General features: G+C 43.1%; 1 protein-coding gene across 2 annotated transcripts in view; it reads right to left on the reverse strand.

The window, feature by feature from the left end:
* LOC143975136 (putative ATP-dependent RNA helicase DDX60) overlaps window positions 1-27,497 on the reverse strand; it is a 595,575-nt gene that overhangs the window by 60,223 nt on the left and 507,855 nt on the right. For both annotated transcript variants that reach the window (XM_077477174.1, XM_077477173.1), the window contains 2 exons: window positions 16,647-16,794; window positions 9,386-9,528 (listed from right to left, as the gene is read on the reverse strand). In XM_077477174.1, the coding sequence (XP_077333300.1) occupies window positions 9,386-9,528; window positions 16,647-16,794 (291 nt within the window). The remainder of the gene's footprint in view (window positions 1-9,385; window positions 9,529-16,646; window positions 16,795-27,497) is intronic.

The following is a 27,497-nucleotide window of genomic DNA, read 5'->3' on the forward strand; positions in this document are numbered from 1 at the left end:
AATGTTGGAGCCTGTTGGGCTATTTGTCATCAGGTGTCAGTGGCTCAGGTTTGCAAGGCTGCAACTTGATCTTCGGCACACACCTTTTCAAGGTTTTACCAGATGAAAGTGAAGGCCACTGAGGATACTGCTTATTGGCCACAGTATGTTATGTGCTGCAGAGTAGTTTTCTTGGGCTTTACGGTGGGTTCTGTGTCTCCCTCTCCTCATGGGCTTTGTTTCAGAACATCCCATTGATAATTTATAGCCTGCTCTGTAGCCCATGATATACGGTAAAGAAAACTGGATTTTTTAGTATTTAGCTGTAAAATACATTTCTTGGAGTACATCACAGGGCACATAGGTACCTCCCCTCTTTCTGGGGGTTCATCATTTGCTTCAAAACTAAGGTACTTCTTGTATGGGAGGGGTTATGTGGGGGAGGACATCCTGTCTGTTTCTTGTGCCAGTTTCCAATTACCTATATGTGAAACCAAGGTAGACTTGCTTTATAGCCTGCTCTGAGTGCCATGATGTACTCCAAGAAATGGATTTTACAAGTACAAAAAAAACAGTTTTCTCTTAGCATAGTACTGCCACTTATATACAAAACACATCTTTTAGGAAACAAATTGCCTTTTAACATGCAATTATGTCATCTAATTAGAAAAAGCCTAAAGGCCATACAGTAAAACCTTGTAGTGCAAGCATAATTAGTTCCGGAAACATGCTTGTTATTTCAAAGCACTTGTATATCAAAACAAATTTCCCCATAAGAAATAATGGAAACTCAGATAATTCGTTCCACAACCATTTATTACATCTTTTAGTTTATAGTCCATATAAAAAGATTGTAGCAATGCTATTGTGCAACCATAAAATGTCCATTTACAAATGAAAGTCTCCACAAGGGGATTAGAAGTAAAATCCAGCAGGAGTTACAGAGTATAAAAGAGAAGAGAGGCACCTTTAAGTGTAGCAATATGGTTGCATTTAATGAAAGTACAATATTTAGCAACTCACATGGTTGACGATTCAAACTGGCACATCTAAGTATGCAGGCATTTGGGGTAAAGCTGTCCACAAAGACCGTCCTCTGCACGATCGGCTCTCATCGCTGTCGATCTGTAATCGTGACCAGGAAGACCACTCTTCAGTCAGAGCAATCGGAAAGTGAGGCTTGAAGAGCTCAAGGAGCGCAGTGTGGAAAGGATGACATTAATGGCAATAAGGAGGATGGTCTATGTGGACATACTTAGATGTGCCTGTGAGTTGCTAAATGTTGTACCTTCATTAAATGTAACCATATTGCTACACTTAGGTGCCTCACTTCTCTCTTTTGCTCAGTTGTAACATGACGCTACTTGTATATCAAGACATCGCTTGTATATCAAGTCAAATTTTATGAAAAAATGTTGCTTGTCTTGAAAAACACTCTAAAAACCAAGTTACTCTCAATCCAAGGTTTTACTGTATTTATTTCTGGCAATTCCAATTTAGAATCCTTCTCAGAAAATCTCCTTTTACTGCTTGTTTAAGCAATATTATAAACAAATTTAAATGAGGAAGATTGCATAGGAATATTTGATATTTTTCATAAATAACCAGCATGGGCAGCTATTGACTCCTTTTTAGATATCTTGCTGTTTTTCTTACCTCTAGTTGTAAAATACCTGTTTGCAGTGCTCAGAAGCTCTAAATAAATTAACAAATGTAAGCCCTTGTATTCATGGTTGGAAATTCCAATGGAAAATGTCCGATCGGACCATGTTGTTGGATAATCCGAAAGTGTGTGGGCTCCATCAGACTTTTTCCGTCGGAATGTCCGACCAACAAAGCTGAGAGCTGGATCTAAAATTTTCCGTCAACTTGATCCGATGCGCGTCAATTCCGATCGTCTGTAGCTTAGTCCGACGGACAAAGTGTCACGCATGCTCAGAATAAATTCTGAGACGGAAGCGCTCGGTCAGGTAAAACTAGCTTTCATAACCGATAGAGCACATTCCTTACACTGCAATTTTAAAAATTGTTTTTCTTTTTCTTTATAATGCTAGAAGAATTAAGTTGTTTTGCTGCTCATATTCACACACACTTCTCCAAAACTTATTTCTTTATTCTTTTTCCTGATTTCATGAATAGAATATTTTTATTCATCAGATCTCCCAAGTCATTTTTTTTTAATTTTGTGGTTGTTTTTTTAATCAAGATCTCCTTTTTTGGACATTTTGCTCATCTTCGTAATTTTTTTGGTGTGTTTTGTGTGTCAACTTACCACAACACCATTATTATCTTTTTATTTTATTGTTTTATTTTTTAATCTCTAGGAGGTTGTTGGAGTGTTGGTGCCCCTTGTTAATATGTATTTTTGAAATGTACCTGCCTACTCAAAAAAAACTGTCCTTTTTGAAGTAAAACACATAGGCAAGTATTTCTTGAACCAAAAAAATAACTTTATTTAGGTGTCATAAACAAATAAAGAGGGAGGCAATGCTGGATAAACTGGGGAAATTGGCAAAGCCTTTGGCCCCCAGGGCACACATCAATTATTTAAAGGCAAAAATTGGTGGCCTGAGGAGTACATATCTAAGGGAGAACAGTCTGGTACAGAAGTCCAAGAAATCCGGAACAGCAGCAGATGACATCTATGCCCCCAGACTGTGGTCATACAAGAGCCTGCATCTTCTGTCAGACCAGACTGAACCCAGGTCATCACACCCGGTTCTTCCTTCTACGCTTCCTTCCAGGCTGTGGCTGTGGTGCTGGACGTGTGGCAGAAGGAGGAGGTGGAGCATGGTCCAAGTCACACAAGTGTGTTGTTTGTGTCATTTGACCCAACAACCACTTATTTAAAGTTCTCATGATGATTTACTCACACATGAGGCATTGCCCCTCCTCCATTTGGTCCAGTTTGCACGCAGGCGGCAAAGGTCTCTTGATATGTGGGGGTGGCTTTGAGGGCTGCAGAAACCTCCTCAACTAGCTTGAGCGTCGACTCCTCAACATTCCCCCCCTTTCTGGCCCTTTTGGGAGGAAGGTGGAGGGGAGGGACTTGCGATTGAGTCAGGCTCCTAGGCCTGCCCACCCCTTGGCTGCCACTTATCCCTGCCTCCTCCTGGCTGCCGCATTCCACGCCCTCCTCCTGGCTGAGGTCATCCTGTGTATGAAAAAGGGACATAGTTTTAGTTTTTTGTTCATCAAACACACACAATTTTCAGCTCTTGACTGTTGCAAATTGTTAACAAATAAAAAAAGACTATCATTCTGAGTCCAGCATTTTTCATTCTGGGCCCAAATATTTTGGCCACTACTGTCTATTGATATGTAAAACACTTTATAAAATCAACAATTATTGAGCAAAAATCAAGTTAACATCATTCATTTTTACTCCAAAAATATGTAGAACAATACTATACCTGGCTCAAGCTGGGCTCCTCCACACCTTCCTGACTGGAAGGCCCAGGTTGGGCGTCAGAAGCCTCAGCAGGGGTGGAACAAAGCGTAGAAGGAAGCGTGGAAGGAAGAGTAGAGAGTAATTCCCTGACCTCACTCTGGTCTGCCAGAAAATGCATCCTCTCATAGTACCACAGCCTGGGAACATAAACTTCATCTGTTGCAGCTCCAGATTTCATGGACTCCTGGACCTTCTTGCTCTCCCTCAGAAATGTACTCCTCAGGCCACCAATTTTCATTTTTAAATAGGTGATGTCTGCCCTGGGGACCACCGGCTTCACCAACTCAAGCAGTTTCTCCATCACTGCCTGCCTCTTTAATTTGTTGCTGTAGTGGGGATGTTTAGCTTGCCACAGACAGGGCAGTTCCCTGTACTTGTTGATGAACAGGGGGAGGAAGCTGTGGTCGTTAAACCCATCCATATTATCTGCAAGACGCAACACAAAACCCTAATGTCAGGCTAAACTCTCCTAATCTTGTCCCAATATAGGCCTCAATCTAGAAGCAGTATAGGCTAGTGATGTACCAAGTTAAAATTGTACCTTTGTTCGAACAATCGGCACGTCAGCCCCTCCCTCTGCTCACAGATCGTACGTACAACACACGTGTGTTGTGTTTTGCATACAGTGCGCATGCGTGAAACTCGGCCCGCCCCTTCTCTTTCGGTGCAGTGGGGAGAGCCCAATGGCGGAGACACAGCAGGTGCGCACAAAGTATACCAGTAACGAGGAGGAGGAGGACGAGGAAAGCCCGGAGCCAGAAACGTCCCGATCCCGGAGGAGAAGATTTAAGGCCTCAGTTATGTCTTTTGGAGAGATGTTGCAGATGGTGGACAGGAATGAGATGGTGGACAGGAATGAGATGGTGGACAGGAATGAGATGGTGGAAGAGGAACAACTATGATGGGAAGTATGGCCCTTACCAAAACCCAAATGTCAGAAAGGCCAAGATCATGACTAAAGTTGTGAAGAGTCTTCAGAAGAATTTTGGGGTACATGGATCAACTGAGGAAACGCTGGTTAGATCTGAAACTGAGGGAGCACGATCAGTACAGAAGGATCAAGCGAGTTCTTCAAAAAAGTAAGTAGTTGTCATGTGTTCATATTATTATTGCTTGCATACTGCTCCATGTGCTTTGATTTAATGTTGTACTGTTTAAAATGGCCACTTTCATGTTCATGGGTTCAATCATTCGTAATAAACATTGTTCGTTAGCCCACTCCAAAGACGATGTTTTGACAAGTTGCACTTGACTACATTTGCTCACAAAACAGGTAAGTATTCCAGCTTTAAAAAGTGTCAAAAATAATGTTTTCAGCTTTCAGCCAAAAAACACAATTGTACGACACTTCCAAGCAATGTTTTATATTCCTATTTCTGCCCTCAAATATCTGTGTGCTAAGTATTCCTTTTTTACACTCTCATAGGGGAGAGAAGACTTGGGATGTCTGAGGACACCATGGACCCCACACCTCCCAAAGAAGGGGAAATACCAACACCAGAAGCAGGAGAGGAGGAAGAAGAGATTGTAGAAATTGGGGAAATTGGCACCACAACAGGTTAGTGTCTGAGACCACAGCTTCAGGTAAGCTAATCAATGTATGCCTGCATATTTATAATACACAGTGTTTTTTGTTTTATTTTTAGGTGATGTGGATGTTGTAGAAGAAGAATCGCATTTTACCAGTGAAAGTGCCCAGATCCTCATCGGGGAGATAATGGGGTACAATCGCGATTTAGATAATATCAAGAAAAACATCAATGATGTTCAACAAAAAATGAAGAACATCATTGATGTTTTAGGGAGAATCTGAAACACCCAAAACTAGCTAGCATTCATTTTCATTTTTCAAAAACACTTATATTTTTAGAAAAGCCAAATTTGGAAGATACACACAGTTTGTCAACATGTGCTATCTCCCATCATGGGGGATCAATGTACGTTTTGTGGGTTCAACCCCTTCCTTGCTACTAAAGTGGCTGAGATGAAGGGGTTGCACCCCCAAAACATGTACATTGATCCCCCATGATGGGAGATAGCACATGTTGACATTAGGCATGGGATCAGGAGGAAAATGGCCAGTTTGATTCTCAATTTGTGTGCATCTTCCAAATTTGGCATTTACAGGAGTAACACCTGGTGTGATGAAGGCAATATCAACACAGTTTGTACATACTCATGTCTGATATTGTCTTCACTTTTCAAAGTTGAACTTTGTAAGTTTCTGTGTTCTGTATGTTATGCTTTGATACATGCCTGTTTACACAAAAATGGCAAGTTATATTAATGTTAGCAAAAATAATGTTATATATACCAAATATGTTGGTTTGTTGTAAAACCTTTTTATAAACGCACATGTGAATGTGCTTTGGGTAAAAACTTTAATTATGAACAATTTGTGGCTTCCTTTTTCAATGCGCAAAAGCAGTATTTGTAGTAAAGTTGTTGTTTTCTGTGACAATGGGTGTTATTTACTAAAGGCAAATCCACTTTGCACTCCAAGTACAGTTTCAGGTGTACTTTTGCAGTGCACTTGTAGTGCATAGTGGATTTGTCTTTAGTAAATAACACCCACAGTGCTTTTTAATTTGGCCCAATCATGCCATTTTCATGACTCCACACATTTCTGTCATGGTGCTGAAAATGAGCAATATTTTTGTCAGTAATGCACTATATACATTAACAACAAAAACAAGGTGTGTGTGTGTAGCAGACCCACAATATAATAATATTATCTGAAGAAGAGACTGTCACCTCATCTCGCACAGAAATTGGGTTTGCACTGTTGAAGAAAAAGGCCCAAAAAAATAACCAACAAAAAAGACACCTTAGACACCTTAAAACAAACCCAAGCAGTAAATGAAAACAAAGATTATTGCAGTTTAAAAGAAAAAGGTATTTAAAAAAATGCCTCTCAGACATTGTCTGGCATATCAATGCCCCCCCTACCCACAAAGTACTCCATATATCTTGTTCTGACTTTGCGGGCACTTTCGGGGGGCAAGCCAGGACGGCCAGCTTCAAGGGCCATCAGGTTGGCATTTTCAGGCAAGTCTGTGTCAGTCCCAACATAGGCCACATAGTTCGGTGAGTGTTTCTTCAAAAAATTGTGCAGAATGCAGCACGAAAGCACAATATGATTGAGTTTATATTCCGCCATGTGAATTGGAGTCAAAAATAGGCAGAACCAGCTGGCCATTATCCCAAAAGTGTTCGCCACTACTTTTCTGGCTCTGGCAACCCGGAAATTAAAGACCCTCTGGTCCGGGGTGAGGGTCCTCATCGGGAAAGACTGCATCAGATGGTTTGCCGGAGCAAACGCCTCATCCATGACGAAGATTAAGGGGAGTCCTTCCACATTCTCTTCTGGAGGTGGCAAGCCCAGACTGCCACTCTGGAGACGCCAGTTGAACTCCAAACTCCATCTGCACGATCACTCCACCATCCGACATCCGGCCATTTTTCCCCACGTCCACATACGGGAAGTCATATGTCGCTGACACTACTGCAAACATCACAATACTATTATACCCCTTGTAATTATAATAGTAGTGCCCCAAGTTGGGGTTGGGAAGATGCGGATGTGTTTCCCATCAATTGCACCTCCACAATTGGGAAAGTTCCAACGGGTGGCAAAGTGGGAAGCCACAGTCTGTCATTCCTGTGGCATTCAAAGAAACTGTGGAGTCAAACAAGAAAAAAAAAATAGTAATTTTGCACATCAACATTGCAAGCAGATTAGACACAAACATTTTTGCCCAAGATCAGTATAAAAATTTTTGAAATGAGTATTTAAAGCCAAAAGTATAAGGTCCCCTTATCAGATTCCTCACCCTGTTTTGGACAGGTAACCCTCTCCACTTCATTGAGAGCTGAATGCATAAATATGTGTGATACTTTGGCCAGACCCTCCTTACTTACACTATTGGCAGCTCACCAGACAGGTAAGAAGTGTCACAATGCAAAAAAAAAAAAAAAATATGAACAAATGGAAGCACATTTTTACATTCTGCTTTTAGCTATCAAGATAATAATAGGAGAAAAAACAAACTTAAAACAGTAGCATTTGAAAGTATTGAGGCAGGCCCTTGCACTACATGCTTTGGTGAATTCATCCATAAATCTGACCACAAAGAGGTAGGTATAGTGTTTATTGGGTTTGGCAAAGTCAGTAGATAGACAATTGGTAACAGCTGACTTAGCAGTTGGGGGAGGGGGGTTCCTAATGAGTTTGGCCCACCAAAAAGAAACCTCTGGCACTCTGCATGAATTTAAGCACACACATAACATTTGTACAGATTTTAGGGGGTGTTTAGGGGAAAGCAATACTATGGAGCTCACAAAATACATTGCTAAGTGACTAGGCTAGAGGTGTATGGGCCCCAGAAGAGCATGCTGGGGAGGTTAGTGAAGGCAAATATGCATGAAGGACAAAAAAGGAACTTGAAAAGCTTCCAGCATGAATGAGGACAAAGGGGCACAGCATATCAATTCCTGCATATTACAATCATGGTAATTAGGGAATGATGAAAGAAATACAATACATCAGCAAACCTTAAATACATAGAATGTGATGTTAAAGGAAAAATCTTACCTTAATATAGTCCTTCTACAGGACCTGTATGATGGCAGAACAGGTCTCTGGAATAATGATCCCCAGAGCCTGGGGGAGATGCCTGTGGAGAACTTGAGGCCCTAAAGGCTTCTCCCTGTCGCCAAGTACTGCAACGTGACAACTAGCCTCTGCTCCGGAGTGATGGCTTGCCGCATGCAGGTATCCTGCCTGCTGATATAAGGGGACAGCAAAGCCAACAGACGGTGAAAAACGGGGTCCGTCATCTGGAGATAATTCCTGAAATCACCAGGATTATTCTCCTGGATCTCACAAAGCAAAGGCATGTGCGAGAATTGGTCAAGCTGGAGCAACCAATTCTTGCTCCATGAACTCCTCCTTGCCCTGTTCATGGACTGGGCTTGTGTCAAAGCTAAAAGCCCAACACTAAGCCCCTGCACAGCACAACCTCTACGATGAGTACATACACGAAACCTGGCTTCAAAACGGTCGGCTGATCAGAACAGACTAACAGAAAGCACCGATAAACAGCAAGGCCTGAAAGAACGAACTGAAAACCAGAAACGAGCGGACACTGAAAATCAAAGCGTACAATATCAAGATATAGTCTGCAATAACCAACAAATGTGAACTGACTACACGCACTGATAAGCAGATACGCACCGACAAGCACAAACTGAAGAGCAGTAAATATCTGAAGCACAAATCTTAAAAGCGCAAAACTTCTTCTAACACGCGATAAACACGAGATCAGCAGAAGGAGCCCAAAGGGTGGCGCACGTGGTGCCGAACTTCCCTTTTCTAGTCCTGTCGTGCGCGCCTTACGTCACCGCACTCTTGACGACCGGAAATTCCGACAACTTTTTCCAACCATGTGTAGGCAACACCAGTTCCGGACTAAATTCGTCGGAACGTGTGTACGGGGGCTAAGAATCAGAGCAGTGATTCATGGCTTACTGAGGTGTCATTTATAGAAAAGGAAGGGAATCTATCAAAACTAGAGCAGTCTGAATCTGGAGCAGTTGTACACGGTAACCAATCAGTTTCTACCTTTCATTTTCAGATCTCAACTAAACAAGCTGAAGATAAAAGCTGACTGGTTGCCATGCATAGCTGCACCAGATTCTGACTGCTAGAGTTGTGATAAATGCCACCCAAGGTGTCTGAAAGGGTAGTACTTGTGCTGTATTTTCTCTTTAACTATGTTATAGTGCTTGAAAAACAAAGATTACATATAGCAAAAAAAAAAAAGAAACTATGCATTCATTGTAGGGCACAGCTTCTGATTAGATCTAATCAGAAGTTGTATCCTCCAGCAAACAAGAGATAAATTACATATTTTGGTGATTGTGACCATTTCAAACATTTCTTTTGACACTTACACTGCTTATGTTTTCCATTTTCATCAAGTCATGATCTGTATTTCCAGACAGACATGCAAATGGGGATATGCTGCTTCTTCCTTCGGACTGTGACATGAGATGATCCACAAGTCTTGAATCCATGCACTCCTTACCTGAAAAACCTGATAGGACACACTGGATGAGTGCTTCCTTATTTCAATCTTAAGTATGCTTAAACATATATAAAATGCCTAATCCATGAGAGAAAATAGCTAGGCTGGCAAAATTCAACTAGATTTTTTTTATCCCAGAACTCATCCTCCATTAAGCACATTTGCTGTACATTCGTCAACATTTTTCAGCACATTCCCCAATATGTGTCATCTCTTCTTCAATGGGAACAGGTTATTTTGGAAATATTTGCCCTAAAAAATTTATACTCCTGGTTTTTAATGTAGTTGCACTGAACCCCCACCAATCCCCAATGCTACCAGCCCCAAAACATATGGTAAACAATCAGCATTAGGACTCCTAATCTATTTCTTTCCTTGTCAAAAGTTTTTATTAATTGTATGTTCAATGACATGAATAATAACAGTATATAGTATAGAATATTAACAACATAAGAAATCTGATTAATATATAAACTGTGAATATAAACATATGTATGTAATAATTATACAAACATTTGATTATTCAAATAAGTTTGGGGGTTTAGTATGGGTTTAAATACCCCCCAAAAAATGTATACTGTAATATTGAGTACAACCCTTTATATATATTATAGTTATAGTATAGTATAATATATATATATATATATATATATATATATATATATATATATATATATATATATATATATATATTATAGTTTAATGGGAAATAATATTTACATTTGATAGAATAATGAGTTTTAAAAGAAAGAAAAAGTATGAAAAGTGAAGAAAGAAAGGAGAAAAAAGGTGAAGAAGTCCACAGGGTCGACCAAAAAAACAGCTCATGTTACATTCTAGCTGTATGGATATTCAAGTATCCATGAATTAAAATATATTGTCTCCTAAGCAATTAGATACTCAAATAACTAAGTATACAAGTATCTAATACGTAAATCAGCTACCATGGCAGAAGAACGGATTCATTAAATGTTGGTGGGAAGTGATATTTTATCCAGGGGTACAATATTTTTTCAAATATGGGGAGTCGGTCTCTTTCAAACGCTATCATTTTAGCATGAGACATGAATGAAAGTGTTCAATCTGTTTTTTGTCTCAGCCATCACCAGAACAGGGGACCTCCATGCCCTTACAATTGTTTGTTTTGCAGCTGTGAGAAGTTGAACAATAAGTTTGAATTGATTGTGTGTTATAAAATTTGGTTTCAGTTTGAGTATTGTCGTGGTTGGATCTGGTTGTATTTTTTATTTAAACATTCTGGATGCAATTTCAAAAATTTCTATCCAAAAGGTTTGAGCTATTGGACAGGACCACCATATGTGTAGATGTGTACCCGGATCAGTGCAACCTCTGAAGCATTGAGCTGAATGGTTAGGTGCAAATTTGGCTACTCTAGAGGATACCAGGTACCAACGAGTTAAAACTATATAGTTAACTTCTATTGCTAGGACATTAGGTGAAGATGATTTGGTTATAGACCAGATTTCCAACCAGTCGGCAATATCAAGAGTTCGCCCTAGGTCTTCCTCCCATTTCTGTGCATAGGATGGTTTTTCCATTTCAGGATTGATAGAAATTTGGGTGTATAGGGTTGAGATCATTCCTCTGGAGTGGGGATCTTTCATTCATATAGATTAAATATTGGTAAATAGGGACATAGAGGTATTGGTATTAGTAAAGGGTGTGTAGAAGTTTTTTATTTGGAGATATCTAAACAATTCAGAATGTGGTAAGTTATATTTATATCATAAGGTAGGAAAGGGAGAAAAGAGTTGGAAGTGACAAATTTATGTGAAAATGAAAAATGTATGTAACCTAAAAATGTCTAATGATAGCCAGGCTTTGAATGATTTAGGGGCGACCCATGCTGGATAAAAAGCCGGATTTTTAAGGAATGATAGTAAAGGATTATGTGGAGATTGTAGGTTATGTTTACATTTAAGTTTATCCCATAAGGCTCTATGATATTTGGTGATAGGATTGCACAAACCCAGTCTGTCTTTGGGGTGAAGCCATAACAGGTTTGAGATTGAGAGAGGGTCACACTCTGATGCCTCTATGATCACCCATAAGGGGATTTCCTGTGCTGCGTGGTATTTGGCAAGACTGGCAATATGTTCTGCTTTATAATAATTTGCTAAATTGGGGAAGCTAAGGCCTCCTTTTATTTTAGGGAGATATAAAGTATTTAGGGGAATACGTGGTTTGGAGGAACCCCAAACAAATGTTGCTGTTCTTTTCTGGATTATTCTTAGATAGTAGGAAGGAGTTTGGATTGGTAGGACTCTAAACAGGTATAACAGTTTTGGTAAAATTGTAATTTTTATTGCATTGATTTTACCTAACCATGACAATGGGAGGTTAGACCACTGTCCTAGTAAGGTTGTTATCTGTTTCAATATAGGGGAATAATTCGTTGAGAAGAGGTCAGAATAAGAGGCTGTCAAATGGATACCAAGGTAAGGTATTGATTTTTCCGCCCAAGTGAATGGAAGCGCATTTTTTGCTGAAATTATTTCCACCTTAGAGAGGGATATATTAAGGACCAGGCATTGAGAGGCCAGAAAATGGCGCAAACTTATTGAGAGTGGGCAAGAGATTAGGACTTGATCCTAATCTATTTCTTAATGCATTGCAGGGAGGAGAAAAAAAAAGAAAAAGTTACACACTTGTTAAAAATAGACTTTAATGTTCTAAACCTAAAGTGGAACTTTACCCATAACAACTTGATAAAAGGTTAGGGTTAGGTCCAGAAACGACTAGGGACTTCCTAGTCATTACACAAATAAGTGACATAATCAGTGGCATCAAACAGTCCAAGTCCAAATATCTTACAATTTAGAAGCAATCTTACTAATCCAGTGACATATTGTGGTAGCACATATAGGCGAGCAGGTCCTAGTTTAACTAAAACAAAGTCCCATATATATATATATATATATATATATATATATATATATATATATATATATATATATATATACATACACACACACACACTGTATTTGCCAGCATAATTTTCCAGTTTTTTTTACAGTTTTTGCCTATACTCACTGTATAAGACGACCCTCAGCACAACGTCAATCTTTGGTGAAACTAGTAGGGCGGATGACGTGCTGACATCATCTGGACTTACGAGCCCCAAAAGTGCAGGCAATCATTTTTACTGGCCGTTGTTTTTATTATTTTTCCATGTATGGGAATTAACTTTTAAACCAATAAATTGTTGGATTCACACGATGTTGAGCTCTTTTATTTTCTTTGAGTGGGATATCCGTAGACATCGGAAGAGAGACTCCCGCAGGATCACAGATCTTTGGTTGGACCACAATCTAAAGGCCCAGGCGGGGTAATCAGCCACAAGTGCTACTGGCCTTTCTAAAGGTCCAGTGTATCTGGTAAGGAGGCATTCCTTACTTTTGGTGGTGGTCTCATATGGTGTCCATTGCACAGGGGATTGAAGGGGACTACATTGTGTCTGAGAGTCTACACATGGACTAAAAGCTCAAGATCTTGACACTCTTGCTTACCCATCACCCTGTTCTTTACATCACTCTTCACCCAATAAGGAGAACTATTTAGCACCAGATGTTTTACGCTGTACATGCTTTTATATTTCTCTTCTGTAAAAAGGATGTCTGTTTACTATCAGATATTTGATGCTGTACACATTAGGAGGACTCTTTATCAGTAGATATCTATGTTATGCATATTAGTTGAGTGCGACTCCATTCCTGCCTATGCTGTAACATCATCAACCTGCACCTCTCTGACTCTCAAAGCCAATCTAAGCAGGCTACTGTATTCAGTAATAGAATACATCACTTTCTGGGATTGGCTCAGCGGTGCATACAGTATTACTGCACATCCAGTGGGCGGCATTTTATACCCAGTGTATAAGACAACCCCTGCTTTTTGGACATTTTTTTTTTTAGTTTAAAAGGTTGTCTTATATGCCGGTAAATATATATATATATATATATATATTTATATATATATATATATCAGGGATGAGCTGAACAACCCCCGTTCTGTTCGCACCAGAACGTGCGAACAGGCAAAAAATTTGTGCGAACACTGTTAAAGTCTATGGGACACAAACATGAAAAATCAAAAGTGCTAATTTTAAAGGCTTATATGCATGTTATTACCATAAAAAGTGTTTGGGGACCCGGGTCCTGTCCCAGAGGACATGTATCAATGCAAAAAAAAGTTTTAAAAATTTCAGTTTTTTCAGAAGCAGCGATTTTAATAATGTTGAAAGTGAAACAATAAAAATGAAATATTCCATTAAATATCGTGCCTGGGGGTATCCCTAGTCTGCCTGTAAAGTAGCACATCTTTCCCGTGTTTAGAACAGTACCACAGCAAATTTACATTTCTAAAGGAAAATTTTTTATTTAAAACTGCTCTCAGCTGTAATTTATTGTTGGGTCCCGGTAGTATACATAAAAAGCATTGAAAAAAATGGCATAGGTTCCCCCCCTCCAGTCCATTACCAGGCCCTTTGGGTATGGTATCAATATCCCTCTTAAAATCCATACCTCATCCTTATTCGAGCATGCAACCTGGCAGGCCGCAGGAAAAGGTGGGGGACGAAAGAGCACACCCCCCTCCTGAACTGTACCAGGCCAAATGCCCTCAACATGGGTAGGGTATTTTGGGGTCCCCCCCAAAACACCTTGTCCCCATGTTGATGGGGACAAGAGCCTCTTCCCCACAACCCTTGCCCAGTGGTTGTGGGGGTTTGCGGGTGGGGGGCTTATTGGAATCTGGAAGCCCCCTTTAACAAGGGGACCCCCAGATCCCAGCTCCCCCTATGTGAATGGGTATCGGGTACATTGAAACATTGAACATTGAAACCCTGCTCATTCACCAAAAAAAAGTAATAATGACAGGAGACAATTTGGGATGAGTCCTTTATTAAAAAGTTAAATAAAATGTCCCGTGATGTCCATCCATCTTTGATCACAGCATCCGACCACCCGAGAAAAAAAAAAGGAAAAACACTGCCTGCATTGGCTTTTTGCAGGCTTTTTGCAGGCTTTTTGCGATGACAGCTGTGATATAGCTGAGGGCGGGGCCACCCGGTGACATAAACAGGTGACCCCACCCCCTCCGATGTTATGCTATGTCACATGATGTCAGAAGGGGGCAGGGTCACCCGCTTACGCCACCGGTTGGCCTCGTCCTCAGCTATACAAGAGCTGTCAGCAGCCACTCGGCTGTTATTACAAGCAGCGGGAAGGGACCCCCCCACCTTCTGCCGCTAGCGCGGGCGCTCCCAGACTCCTAGTCTCTGCCAGCTTTCCGGAGACTCAAACAGAGCCAGAATCGGCATTGATCGGGTCTCGGCTGTGGTAAGCCGGAAACATCATGACATCACTTCTGATTTACTCGGGAACCAACAGCGCCAGGTTTCAAAAATCTAAAATATTCAAAAATTCCAATCTTGATGTTTTAAATGCTTTCAATTGCAGAGGATGGGTTAGGGGTCTTATATAACTTTTAAGAAGAAGTGGAGCTCTAAGAGGAAAAGGTGGAGCCTACAAAGGAAGGAGTGTGGTTTACAGATGACAGGGCGGGTCTTAAACAGGAAGGGTTGTGGCCTTGATAGCTGGTCATATTTAAAATTGGGGGTGCACAAGTTTAGTCAGGCCTAGGGCAGCACAAAACCTAAATACCCCACTGTATGTAAGGTCTCATGTACATTGCTGCTGGTAAACGGACGTTTAGGAGCAGTTGGGCTTTTTTTTTAACCGCTCCTGAACTCTACTCTATGTTATCTTATCAGTACATTTACACAGGTTCATTTATAGGTTTGTTTATAGTCGTTTCTAGGAAGCTGAGTTTAGAGGCTTTTTTGGAACCCAACAAACGTTCCTTTGCTGGCACACTTATCCTCATGTTGGTGTCCATGTGAACTAGACAGGGTTTAACCTTTTCCAAGAGAACGTCAAAGGTGACAATTGACATGTGTGTAAAATTTTAAAAAATTCTCTGGGTAATTACGCAGCAGAACATACATATTAGAAAGTATACTGTGGACATGCGTTGAGCCATCAATGGATGTGTCCAGTAGCGATGAACTCTGCTCCTCTCACGCAATTTTCTATGTCTTTGGAGCCTCAGCAAAAGCAACATCAGGAGCATTTCCTCACACATGCTCATCATGGGATCCATATTAACAAACCAACCAAAAAATAACAGCTAGCTACAAGCACATTGCTTTCTCAGCTGCTACTCTCACTGTTCTCTCACAGAATGGCTAAAATAGTTAATACTTGTTTTTAGTGCTTTGTAATCATTTGGGAGGGTCTCCTGAGGTTATCTTTAGTAAACGCTTCTGAATGCAAATGCTGCTAAACGTGGATTGTAAATGCTGCTAAACACGTTTTTAAATGTGGATTACTAGCTGTGATGTTCCAGCATTCAGGAGAGGTTGAGAAACATCCCGTGCACATGAAGCCTAAGGGGTTATGTACATAGACTTTTGTTTACCTTTTGAACTGCTTTTTCCTCCCATGTAAGTCAATAAGAATGCAAGAGCAGCACAAAGCAAATTGATGCAACTCAGATGCAGCTTGAAAAAGCTCAATGAACAGCTGAAGGCAGTGCAAAATATCTTGTGTGTGATTCAAAGCAACTGAAGGAAACTGGGTTTAACTAGTCTACACAAGCCATAAATGACAGATGACAAACTTCCATTTTACAGATACCATGCTGTCTGATAATTCTGCAGTCAGTTTGATGTGCATTACAACCATAAGAACTTGTGCTGTGGAAATTAGTAAGTATGGCCACTAATATTATATACTATTTCATTTAATAACATACAAAATAATACCTAAAACAGCTGGCGCTGAATGACAGATGTACATAAAAAAAACCTTAAAATATGGGAACACAACTTAACCCTCCAATGTCCATGTTTTTTTTATACACACAGGTTAATCAGCGCTGGCTGATTTTGATATCATTAAATAAATAAATAATAAATAAATATTCACAGAATTGATGTGAACTGGCTGGCTGTGGGAGATCCAGCACATGGACGCATTGTTTACATAAAAGTATTATATGCCATGATGCATTGCTAACATAGTTAGGTCTATTAATACACATACTGATTTGTGTGAGAGGTAGCCGATATTCTTTCTCCATATCTGCCAGCTTGGAAGCTGTAAGAATACAGTGGCCAAAGACTGTGGCAACCTTCTTGTTATATTCATTAACAGCAGCAGCAAAGTCTTTAGGGAGTTTTTCTAGAAAAACCTGTAGAAAGCAAAGTACATTGTTTGATTTGTTTCAATTGTATACATCAATGCCATAAATATTGCCATACACTAGAAGGACATGCGAGTACAAAATGTGGACAATGTATCAACTTGATAATAATGCCTAATTAAAATGATTAGCAGTAAGTAGAGGCATACATAGATTATGGGGGATAAGGGGGTCCAGATTCTTCCCCACAAGGTGTCCATGCTACAGCAGCTAGCACTGAAAGTCCCCAGGCACCTAAAGTGCTTGCTTTGCACCTGTCAGACCTCAAATATACACAGTACACGTTCAGAGCAAGAAAGGCTTACCTTAGCTTTCTTGACTTAGATCACATGACCAAGATGAGATAGGACTGGTCCTCACTCTGAACTGCCTGATTTTTTTCTGGCAAGTGAGTTTCAAGCAGGGGGTCCATTATTGGGGCAGATCTTTACTAGTGGGGGAGTTCTACTGTACAGGTTCTGAATAGGGATGAGCCGAACACCCCCCCCGGTTCGGTTCGCACCAGAACTTTCGAACGGACCCCAAATTCGTACGAACTTTAGAACCCCATTGAAGTCTATGGGACTCGAACGTTCGAAATTAAAAGTGCTAATTTTAACGGCTAATATGCAAGATACTGTCCTAAAAAGGGTTTGGGGACCTGGCTCCTGCCCCAGGGGACATGGGTCAATGCCTAAAATGTTTTTAAAAATGGCCGTTTTGGCGGGAGCACTGATTTTAATGGCGATTAAAGTGAAAAAAAAAGTGAAATATTCCTTTAAATATGGTGCCTGGGGGTGTCTGTAGTATGCCTGTGAAGTGCCACGTGTTTCCCGTGTTTAGAACAGTCCCTGCACAAAATTACATCAAACGGAAATAACATCATTTAAAACTGCTTGCTGCTGCAATATGGTTGAAAATCATTGAGAACAATGGCATGGGTAGCCCTCCCTGCCCATTACCAGCCCCTTTGAGTCTTGTATGCATATTAAGGGGAACCCAGTACCCATATTAAAAAAAGGAAATGCGTGTGGCCCCCAGGCCCTATATACCCAGAACAGCAGTATACAGGCGGTGCAAACAAGACAGGGACTGTGTAGGTTTGTTGTGTTAAGTTGAATCTGTTTGTAATTTTCAACTGGTACATTTTTAAAGTGTAGATCCAGTCAAAAAAACTATTTTTAAGCTTTTTGGAAAACATAGGGAAGAGTTATCACCCCTGTATAATTTGTTTTGTCGTCCATCTTTTTTCATCTCACTTGCTGTTGTCTCCTTCCGTTTGCAAGTAGGAGATGTTTGTAAGTTGGATGTTTGAAAGTAGGGGCCTGCCCTATATGCTCTGCAGAAATGGCGGAACAAGGTGTTGGTTTTGCCACAACATTGTAAGCCCTCAAAGTGACTCTTGGTGGGCGCTGGAGCGCCCTGCTGTGAACAATTATATCAAGAATTGTAATTACATGCCATTGTTGAACAGTGGTAGAAAAATTGACCTTTGGTGGTTGTGGTGCTGGTGCCACAACACTATAAGTCCTCACAGTTACTCTGGGTGGGCACAGGAACAGGCCCTCCTGTGAAATATTATATCAAGAATTGTAATTACATGTCCCTGTTAAACAGGGGCAGAAAAATTGGCCCTTAGGCACTGGTGCTGGTGCCACCACACTGCAACCTCTCCCATATACTCTAGTTTTATTGCAGGAATTAGCCCTGCTGCAAAGCATTGCATCAAAAATTGTAATTAAACGCCCCTGTTAAACAGGGGCAGAAAAATTGGGCTGATGGCATCACCCAGAACCAGAAATGTTCTTCCAACATATCAGCGGAGGAGGAAGAGGATAGACAATCAACATAACAGGACAGTCACTCAGCATCAGCATAGGCAGTCTTGAAGGGATGTGATATTTCAAAAAAAATTATTCGGTTACATCAGCTTCAGGTGCTTGGTAGCTGTGGGTGATCCAAGACTAATTCATCTTGATGAAGGTCAGTCGATCAACTGATTCGGTGGACAGGCGCACCCTGTGATCGGTAACAAAGCCACCAGCAGCACTGAAGGTGCGTTCCGAAAGAACGCTGGATGCAGGACAGGCCAGTAGCTCAATTGCATACTGTGCAAGCTCTGGCCAGTGATCCATCCTCAAGACCCAGTAAGCCAGAGGATTTTCGGTGGGAAAGGTGTCAAAGTCTGACCTTGCCCCTAGGTATTCCTGCACCATGTAAATCAGACGCTGGCGATGGTTGCTGGAACCGATCATACCTTGGGGCTGCGGACTAAAAAATTGTCTGAAAGCATCAGTCAGATGGCCACCTTCTCCAGCGCTCCTTCTGACCGATGCCTCAGCAACACGTTGTCCAGGACCAGGAGTTTGTAACCTCCCAGTCTCTGGGAACGCGTTGCACAGACCTTTCTGCAAGGCCTCCCGGAGATGTCTCATCCTCTGCTCCCTCTGCGATGGCAAGATAAGGTCGGCAACCTTACCCTTGTACCATGGATCAAGGAGAGTGGCCAGTCAGTAATGGTCCCTCTCCTTGATCCGAAGAATACGAGGATCCTTCCGCAGGCTTTGCAGGATCAGGGAGGCCATGCAGCGTAGGTTAGCTGAGGCATTCGGTCCGGAGTCCTCTGAGTCACTAAGGACAACATGATCCGCAGCTACCTCCTCCCAGCCACGTACAAGTCCACGGGTTTCTTGGGACTGTAAATCATCCCTACAAGACTGCTGCTGCTGATGCTGAGTGCCAGCCTCCACCTCCATGCTGACACAATCATCCTCCTCCTCCTCTTCCTGTGTGATGGGTGGCACAGCAGGAACACTGTCTGGATAAAGGGGGCCTTGAGAGGCAAGGAAGTCCTCCTCTTCCTGCCTTTGTTCTACCTCAAGTGCCCTGCCCATTATTCCACGCAGCGTATGCTCCAAGAGGTGGACAAGAGGTACAGTGTCACTGATGCATGCACTGTCACTGTTCACCATCCTTGTGGCCTCCTCAAACGGTGGCAGGACAGTGCATGCATCCCTGATCATGCCCCACTGGTGTGGTGAGAAAAAACCGAGCTCCCCTGACCCTGTCCTGGTGCCGTAGTCACACAGGTACTCATTGATGGCCCTCTGCTGCGTGTGCAGCCGCTGCAGCATGGCCAACGTTGAGTTCCACCTGGTGGGCATGTCACATATAAGGCGGTTCTTGGGCAGGTTCAACTCCTTTTGGAGCTCAGCCAGCCGAGCACAGGTATTAAATGATCGGCGGAAATGCACACAGACTTTCCTGGCCTGCTTCAGGACATCCTGTAAGCCGGGGTACCTGCCCAAGAACCGCTGCACCACCAGGTTAAGGACGTGAGCTACACAGGGCACATGGGTCAGTTGTCCCTGTCGGAGGGCGGAGAGGAGGTTGGTGCCATTGTCACAAACCACCATTCCTGGCTTAAGCTGGCGTGGCGTCAACCACCTCTCGGCCTGCCCCTGCAGAGCTGACAAAACATCCGCCCCAGTGTGGCTCCTGTCCCCCAAACAAACCAGCGCAAGCACGGCATGGCATAGTTTTGCCTGCGTACTTGCGTAGCCCCTGGAACGCCTACGGAGCACCGCTGGTTTTGAGGACAGAGCACTGGAAGAGGCCATGGAGGAAGAAGAAGAGGAGGGGGTGGAGGAGAGAGGTGTGTCACAACAATAGTAGCATTTTGGAGGCGTGGTGGCGGAACAACCTCCAACACTACTGCACCTTGTCCTGCATCCTTCCCAGCTGCCAGAAGAGTGACCCAATGGGCCATGAAAGACAGGTAACGTCCCTGTCCATGCCTGCTGGACCATGAGTCAGCGGTAATATGCACCTTACCGCTGACCGCCCTGTCCAGCGAGGCAAGGACATTGCCTTCCACATGCCGGTAGAGAGCCGGAATCGCCTTCCGTGAGAAAAAGTGGCGTTTGGGGACCTGCCACTGAGGAACCGCACATTGTACAAACTCATGGAAGGGGGCCGAGTCTACCAACTGAAAAGGCAGCAGTTGAAGTGCTAGCAATTTAGCCAAGCTAGCATTCAACCGCTGGGCATGTGGATGGCTGGGAGTAAACTTCTTTCGCCGGTCCAGCAGCTGGGGCAGGGACATTTGCCTGCTATAATCGGACGTGGGTGTACTGCTAGCAGAGTGCCCGGAAGCACTTGGCTGTGACACACCTAATTCTACACCTTCATTCCTCTCAGAGCAGGTTTCGGAGAGGACTGAAGGTCTAGTGGGGTTGGAGATGCCAGCTGATGCAGAGCAAGGAGAGGTCCGCTTTGTTCTTTGGTGTGGGTCTTTGAGGTACGCTTGCCAACGAGCTGCATGGCAGGTCAACATATGTCTGGTCAAGCATGTGGTGCCCAAGCGGCTGATGTTTTGGCCACGCAAGATACGCTTGAGACATATGATGCAAATAGCAGCGGTGCGATCTGATGCACTCATCTCAAAAAAGGCCCACACCAAAGAACTTTTAGAATAACGCGCAGCGGAGCTCTGCGGTGTGATTCAGTCGGTGTGCTGCCCCTAAGCTGGCCCCCGGAGGGCATCCTGCCTCGTTGGACATGTGCCTCCTCCTCCTCCTCTCTCCTACCAGGCACCCACGTGGAGTCAGTGCCCTCATCATCCCCTCCCTCTTCATCGCTGTAGAAAACCTGGCGATATGCTGCAGCTTGTGGAACATGACTGCCAGATTGCTGTCCTTCTTGAGCATCCCCTCTCTCTGCATTCACGCTACTGCCTTCCTCTAGCTGAGTGTCATCATCAGAGCCTACAAAACACTGGGCATCCTCCTGGAGCATGAACCCAACACTGTGCTCAAAGAGTTCAGGAGACTCCTCAGGAGGACGTGGTGGGTCTAGGGAAGGAGTCACTGATGATGACATTGAGACGAGGGAAGACGATGCGTTGGCAGCTGCTTTGCTAGTACCCTGAGACTGGGTGAGAGAGGATGAGGAGGATGAAGAGGGCTTGGTCATCCACTCTACTAAGTCGTTGGCATGTTGCGGTTCAACATGTCCAGCTGCTGAAAGGAAGGACAAGCGTGTCCCATGGCCACGTGCTGATGACAATGCACCGCGTCCATGACCAGCACTGTTGTCTCTAGACACAGAGCCTGCTTGCCCTCTTTTATCGGCTCGCGCCTGTCTGCCTCTCCTTGCTGGCCTTCCAGACATGGTAATGGCCTGAAGGGAGTTGGGTAAAACAGCAGTTGGGTAGTGTATATTGTGCTGGAGGCACACAACACCCACTAACTCCTGCAGATGCCTTTATTATAGAACACCAGAGAAAAAGGGGTATACTGTAATAGAGTCACACAACACCCACTAAGCCCTGCAGATGGCTCTATTAGAGAACAGCAATAAAGGGCAGATACAGGTGTATATTGTGCTGGAGGCACAAAACACCCACTAACTCCTGCAGATGCCTTTATTATAGAACACCAGAGATAAAGGGGTATATACAGATGTATACTGTGCTGTGCTGGAGGCACACACAACTTCCAATAACTCCTGCAGATGGCAAGTGGGCTCAAATAGAGAAGAGCTATGTAGGTGGATATAGCGGTGTGTACTGGGTACAGAGCACGCAGACAGCACGCACAAGCTCCTAACACTACTGACTGCAAGCTCTATTATAAAAGATAGATAACTAGCTATATAGGTGAGGTGAATATAGCGGTGTATACTGCGGTCAGGGCAAGCAGACAACAACCACTACAGAAGAGCAAGATCGAAAATCGGCCGATAACGATCGGTGTGTACTGTGTTGAAGGTACACAGAACACCCACTAACTGCTTCAGACGCCAACACACTACACAAGGCCGCCGCGCTGGCGGCCTTATATAGTGTGGGGCGTGTACTACACAGCCTGAGCTATGATTGGCCACAGGCATCCTGCCTGTGGCCAATCATGGCTCTCCTCGCTGCTGGCGCTGTGATTTGCCAAGCATGCAGGGTCACAGTGCATGCTTGGCCAATCATGAGCCAGCAATGCACTGTGATGACGCAGTGCATTGTGGGCCGTGAGCGCCACACGAATTTGGCGCAAACGGCCCATAACGTTCGGAATTCGCCGAACGGGCGAACAGCCGATGTTCGAGTCGAACACGAAGCTCATCCCTAGTTCTGAATTTGTACTAGTGGGATGAGATTTTGGCATGGAACGGGAGGTAACTTTTTGCTGTACTTTGTCTTTTAACTTGTGCATTGCATTGTAGTGTGCTCTATTTGTGTTATGTGCCTTTAACCTCTGCACAATGTACCTTCCTAAGCCATGCACTATATGCCCTATGATGTCTACTAGTAAACGGGAGTAGTGGTGCGCTGTACTATGACAGGAGGTCCAGCCTTAAAGGCTGGTGGGCTGTGTAGGCACTTGAATAATATAAAGTTAAAAAATGCAGAACAAAACACAATCAAAGTATGGTAGCCTTTTGGCAGCTATAACAAATCGCATTGGGAATCATTGGTTTTAAATACTTTGATTGTGTTTTGTTCTGCATTTTTTCACTTACATTTGAATATACCTTTGATGTTATAAGGAATGTTACAGTGCTCTTGAGGGTTCTCTACTATCCCCCCATAAAAGCGCACACTGACCCATATATACGTTTTGACGTATTTGACGACAAACTAGCTTCTTAATAACTTTATATTATTCAAGTGCCTACACAGCCCACCAGCCTTTAAGGCTGGACCTCCTGTCATAGTACAGCGCACCACTACTCCCGTTTACTAGTTTTCTCCACAGGGGTTCAGGTACCCCACTTCAGTGTGTGCAGCAATACGGCTTTTTTCCTTTTTTCCTTTACCTTGATTAGGCGCAGGAATACTTTCTTATACTTACCCTATGATGTCTAATTCATACTCCTGACCACTGCACGGTGTACGCTAGGCACCTCCTCCTCCTACACTACTACACAATAATTGTGCTGAGGTATGTTAGACTCTTGCTTATGGCACAGCAATTACAGCATAATTGTTGGATACTACAGTATGACTATGTTACAAACAAAATGAATAAGGAGTATGGGCACAATGGCCGCCTCCTTAGGTTTATGGATTTACTACATGTACTACATCCTCCAAAAAATATTTAGTCATAAAAGCTCCTACAAAGTATCTAAACAGCACTTTAAAGGTACCGCACCAATGGTTACAAAAGTATAACAAACATTTTATGCCATCATATAAAGATTAAAATCCCATCAAATGGTTGCATATTTTGCTAAACCATACATATATAAAGCTGTACGTAGTCAACGGCCCCTAATTAGGTTTTGCCAGACAGGGTTATCTTGCTTATTTAACTCATTTCACAGGTCAAAGCCTGCTTCTTCAGGAATATCAACACTCTGAGTAAAAAAAAGTCCAGATTCAGTCTTCCAAAACACCACCCTTTTAGAAAGCCTAATCTGGACATTTTTTCACTTATATATGCACATGTGCTTGTTCTATATTTTATATGCTATATTTCATTTTAATTGAGTCACCTTGTACATCACCATATGTTAGTTCGTAAATTTACACAATTATCACTGTTATTATCCTACTCCCCAAATTGGATAAAAACGAAACCATCATTGGCTCAATTTTTATGGTAGTATATCACCTTGTGGTTTAAAAATGCATGCTTTAAACTAAAGTCATCAGAGAGGACTCAAAATAGTTCTCAAATTGCAGTAAAGACTTTTTAAATATTGAAAGGACTAGAACTATTATGAAATCTACACAAATTAGAATACATCGCAAGGATTTAAATAGATATACCATAAAAGACTACATTATTGTACTGGTGAATAGTCACTAATTGTACTGCATAATATACAGTATACAAAATGAAAACAAATCATTTTCAAGAGATAAAATACTCAATAAGTACCTCATACCTACACTTTTTTGTATTGCTCCAGAGTCTAAAGATAGCCGCTATCCTCCCCCATCCAATACCAAGTTGAAAATGATTGGCAATCAAAATTGCCTATGAGATATATGGGTTTAAAAGGGGATCTTAATGAATAACAATAATAATACATCTGCAGACATGTACTGGCCATCGGGCCTACCATCTGTCACTGTGCAGCTGTTTAGAAAAAAAAACTTCTCTGGGTCCCCTGTATTCAGTGGGGACAGAAAGGGGACTATTCCTCACTTACTCCACAGCAGTGCACTACACAGTTGAAGGCTGACCTGTGCTATATCAGTACACTGGAGGTGTCCGGGAGCGCTGCTGCGGATTAATCTGCCTAAAGCCGAAAGTGATGAAATAGTCCGCTTTCTGTCCCCTGGCCCCCACTGAACACAGGGGAGACCCGGAGAAGTTTTTTTTCTAAACAGCTACACAGCGGGAATCAAGATTAGCTGATTGGTGGACAGGATTTGGTCCCCGTCAGTTCACCTCAACCCCCCCAAACCCAATTTCCTCCAGCCCTAGTTACCCAGCTCTGTGGTGGCCAGGAGGAAGGGAGAGGACCAGATGTACCAGCAGTGCACAGCTGGTCCCAGCTCCAAGCTCCAGAGGAACTACCTGCAGGACAAGCACTGCACCCGGAACCTAGGTAAAATAAGTTGTGCAGACCAGGTACTGGGGGGGGGGACTAGCATTGATGGGCACTTCTGAGGCTGCACTGATGGGCACTGATCATGCTGCATTAATGGGCACTGATCATGCTGCATTAATGGGCACTGGTGTGGCTGCATTAATGGGTACTGGGGTGGCTGCATTAATGGGTACTGGGGTGGCTGCATTAATGGGTACTGGGGTGGCTGCATTAATGGGTACTGGGGTGGCTGCAATAATGGGCACTGGTGAGGCTGCAATAATGGGCACTGGTGAGGCTGCAATAATGGGCACTGGTGAGGCTGCAATAGTGGGCATTAATCAGGCTGCATTAATGGGCATTAATCAGGTTGCATTAATGGGCACTGGTGTGGCTGCAATGATGGGCACTGGTGTGGCTACCCTGATAGGCACTGGTGTGGCTACCCTGATGGGCACTGGTGTGGCTATGCCCTGTCCTATGCCCAACAGTGGAATGTTTTTACTTATGGTTTTTTTTTTGCACAATTGCATATAGTTTATATACTGTTTTTGTGTGTGTTTGGAAAATTAACCACTTAACAACCGACCCATAGCTGAATGACGGCTACAGGGCGGTTGCTTATCTCTGGGAGGACGTCATATGATGTCCTCCCAGAATTCCACTCTCGCGCTCCCCCTGGGGCCCGCATTTGAGAGCACCCGTGACCCCTGGGTCCACAGGACGCTGCGCATCACGGATCACGGCTCATCGTGGCCGTTTACCAAGTGATCGCTCCGTCAAATGGTTCCTCCCTCCCCTCTCTGTACCAATTTATACAGTGGAGGGGAGAGATCGGTGTCAGCAGTGCTGTGGGCTGGATCTGCAGTGCCCACATTGCTGCTCACCGACAATTAACCCCTCAATTCCCTGCCAATACTCTGCAATACCCAGCAGTGCCCTGCCAATACTCTGCAATATCCAGCAATGCCCTGAAAATACCCTGCAATACCCTGTCAATACTCTGCAATGCCCAGCCAATACTCTGCAATGCCCAGCCAATACTCTGCAATGCCCAGCAATGCCCTGCCAATACTCTGCCAATACTCTGCAATACCCAGCAATACTCTGCAATACCCTGCCAATACTCTGCAATACCCTGCCAATACTCTGCAATACCCAGCCAATACTCTGCAATACCCAGCCAATACTCTGCAATACCCTGCCAATACTCTGCAATACCCTGCCAATACTCTGCCATAAATTGCCATACCCAGCCATACTCAGTGATACCCTGCAATACCCAGCCATACTCGGTGATACCCTGTAATACCCAGCCATAGTCAGTGATACCCTGAAATACCCAGCCATACCTGGTGATACTCTGCAATACCCAGCCATACCCAGTGATACTCTGCAATACCCAGCCATACTCGGCCATGCTCAGCCATACTCTGTGATACCCTGCAATACCGAGCCATACTCGGCCATGCTCAACCACACTCTAATACCCTGCAATACCCAGCCATACTCGGTGATACCCTGCAATACCCAGCCATACTTGGTGATACCCTGCAATACCCAGCCATACTCGGTGACACCCTGCAATACTCGGTGATACCCAGCCATGCTCTGCCATGCTAGGCCTCTCTATGTTGCCAGGCTGTGGAAGTCTCACACATGTGGTATCACCGTACTCAGGAGGAGTAGGAGAATCTATTTTGGGGTGTCATTTTTGGTATGTACATGCTATGTGTTAGAAATATTGTATAAATGGACAACTTTGTGTTAAAAAAATGCATTTTAACCAGTTCCCGCCCGCCGGCCGTCATATGACGTCCTTGACTTTGTGAGGGGATATCTGAATGATGCCTGTAGCTACAGGCATCATTCAGATATCAGCCTTTTCAGCCAGCGATTCCCTACGCCCCTCCCGCCGCCCTCCGGTGCTTCTACCGACTCGCCAATACGATCAAAGCCAGAATCTTTTTTTATTTTTTTTATTTCTAGCTTCCCAGCCTAGAGGTGAGATGTGGGGTCTTGTTGACCCCATATCTCACTGTAAAGAGGACCTGTCATGCCATATTCCTATTACAAGGGATGTTTACATTCCTTGTAATAGGAATAAAAGTGATCAAAAAATGTATTTTTGGGAAAAAAAATTCAAACTAAAATAAATAAAGTAAAATGAAAAA

Source organism: Lithobates pipiens, unplaced genomic scaffold, assembly GCF_037356315.1.
Source record: "Lithobates pipiens isolate NorthernLeopardFrog02 unplaced genomic scaffold, aLitPip1_a1.2 Scaffold_13, whole genome shotgun sequence".
NCBI lineage: Eukaryota > Metazoa > Chordata > Amphibia > Anura > Ranidae > Lithobates > Lithobates pipiens.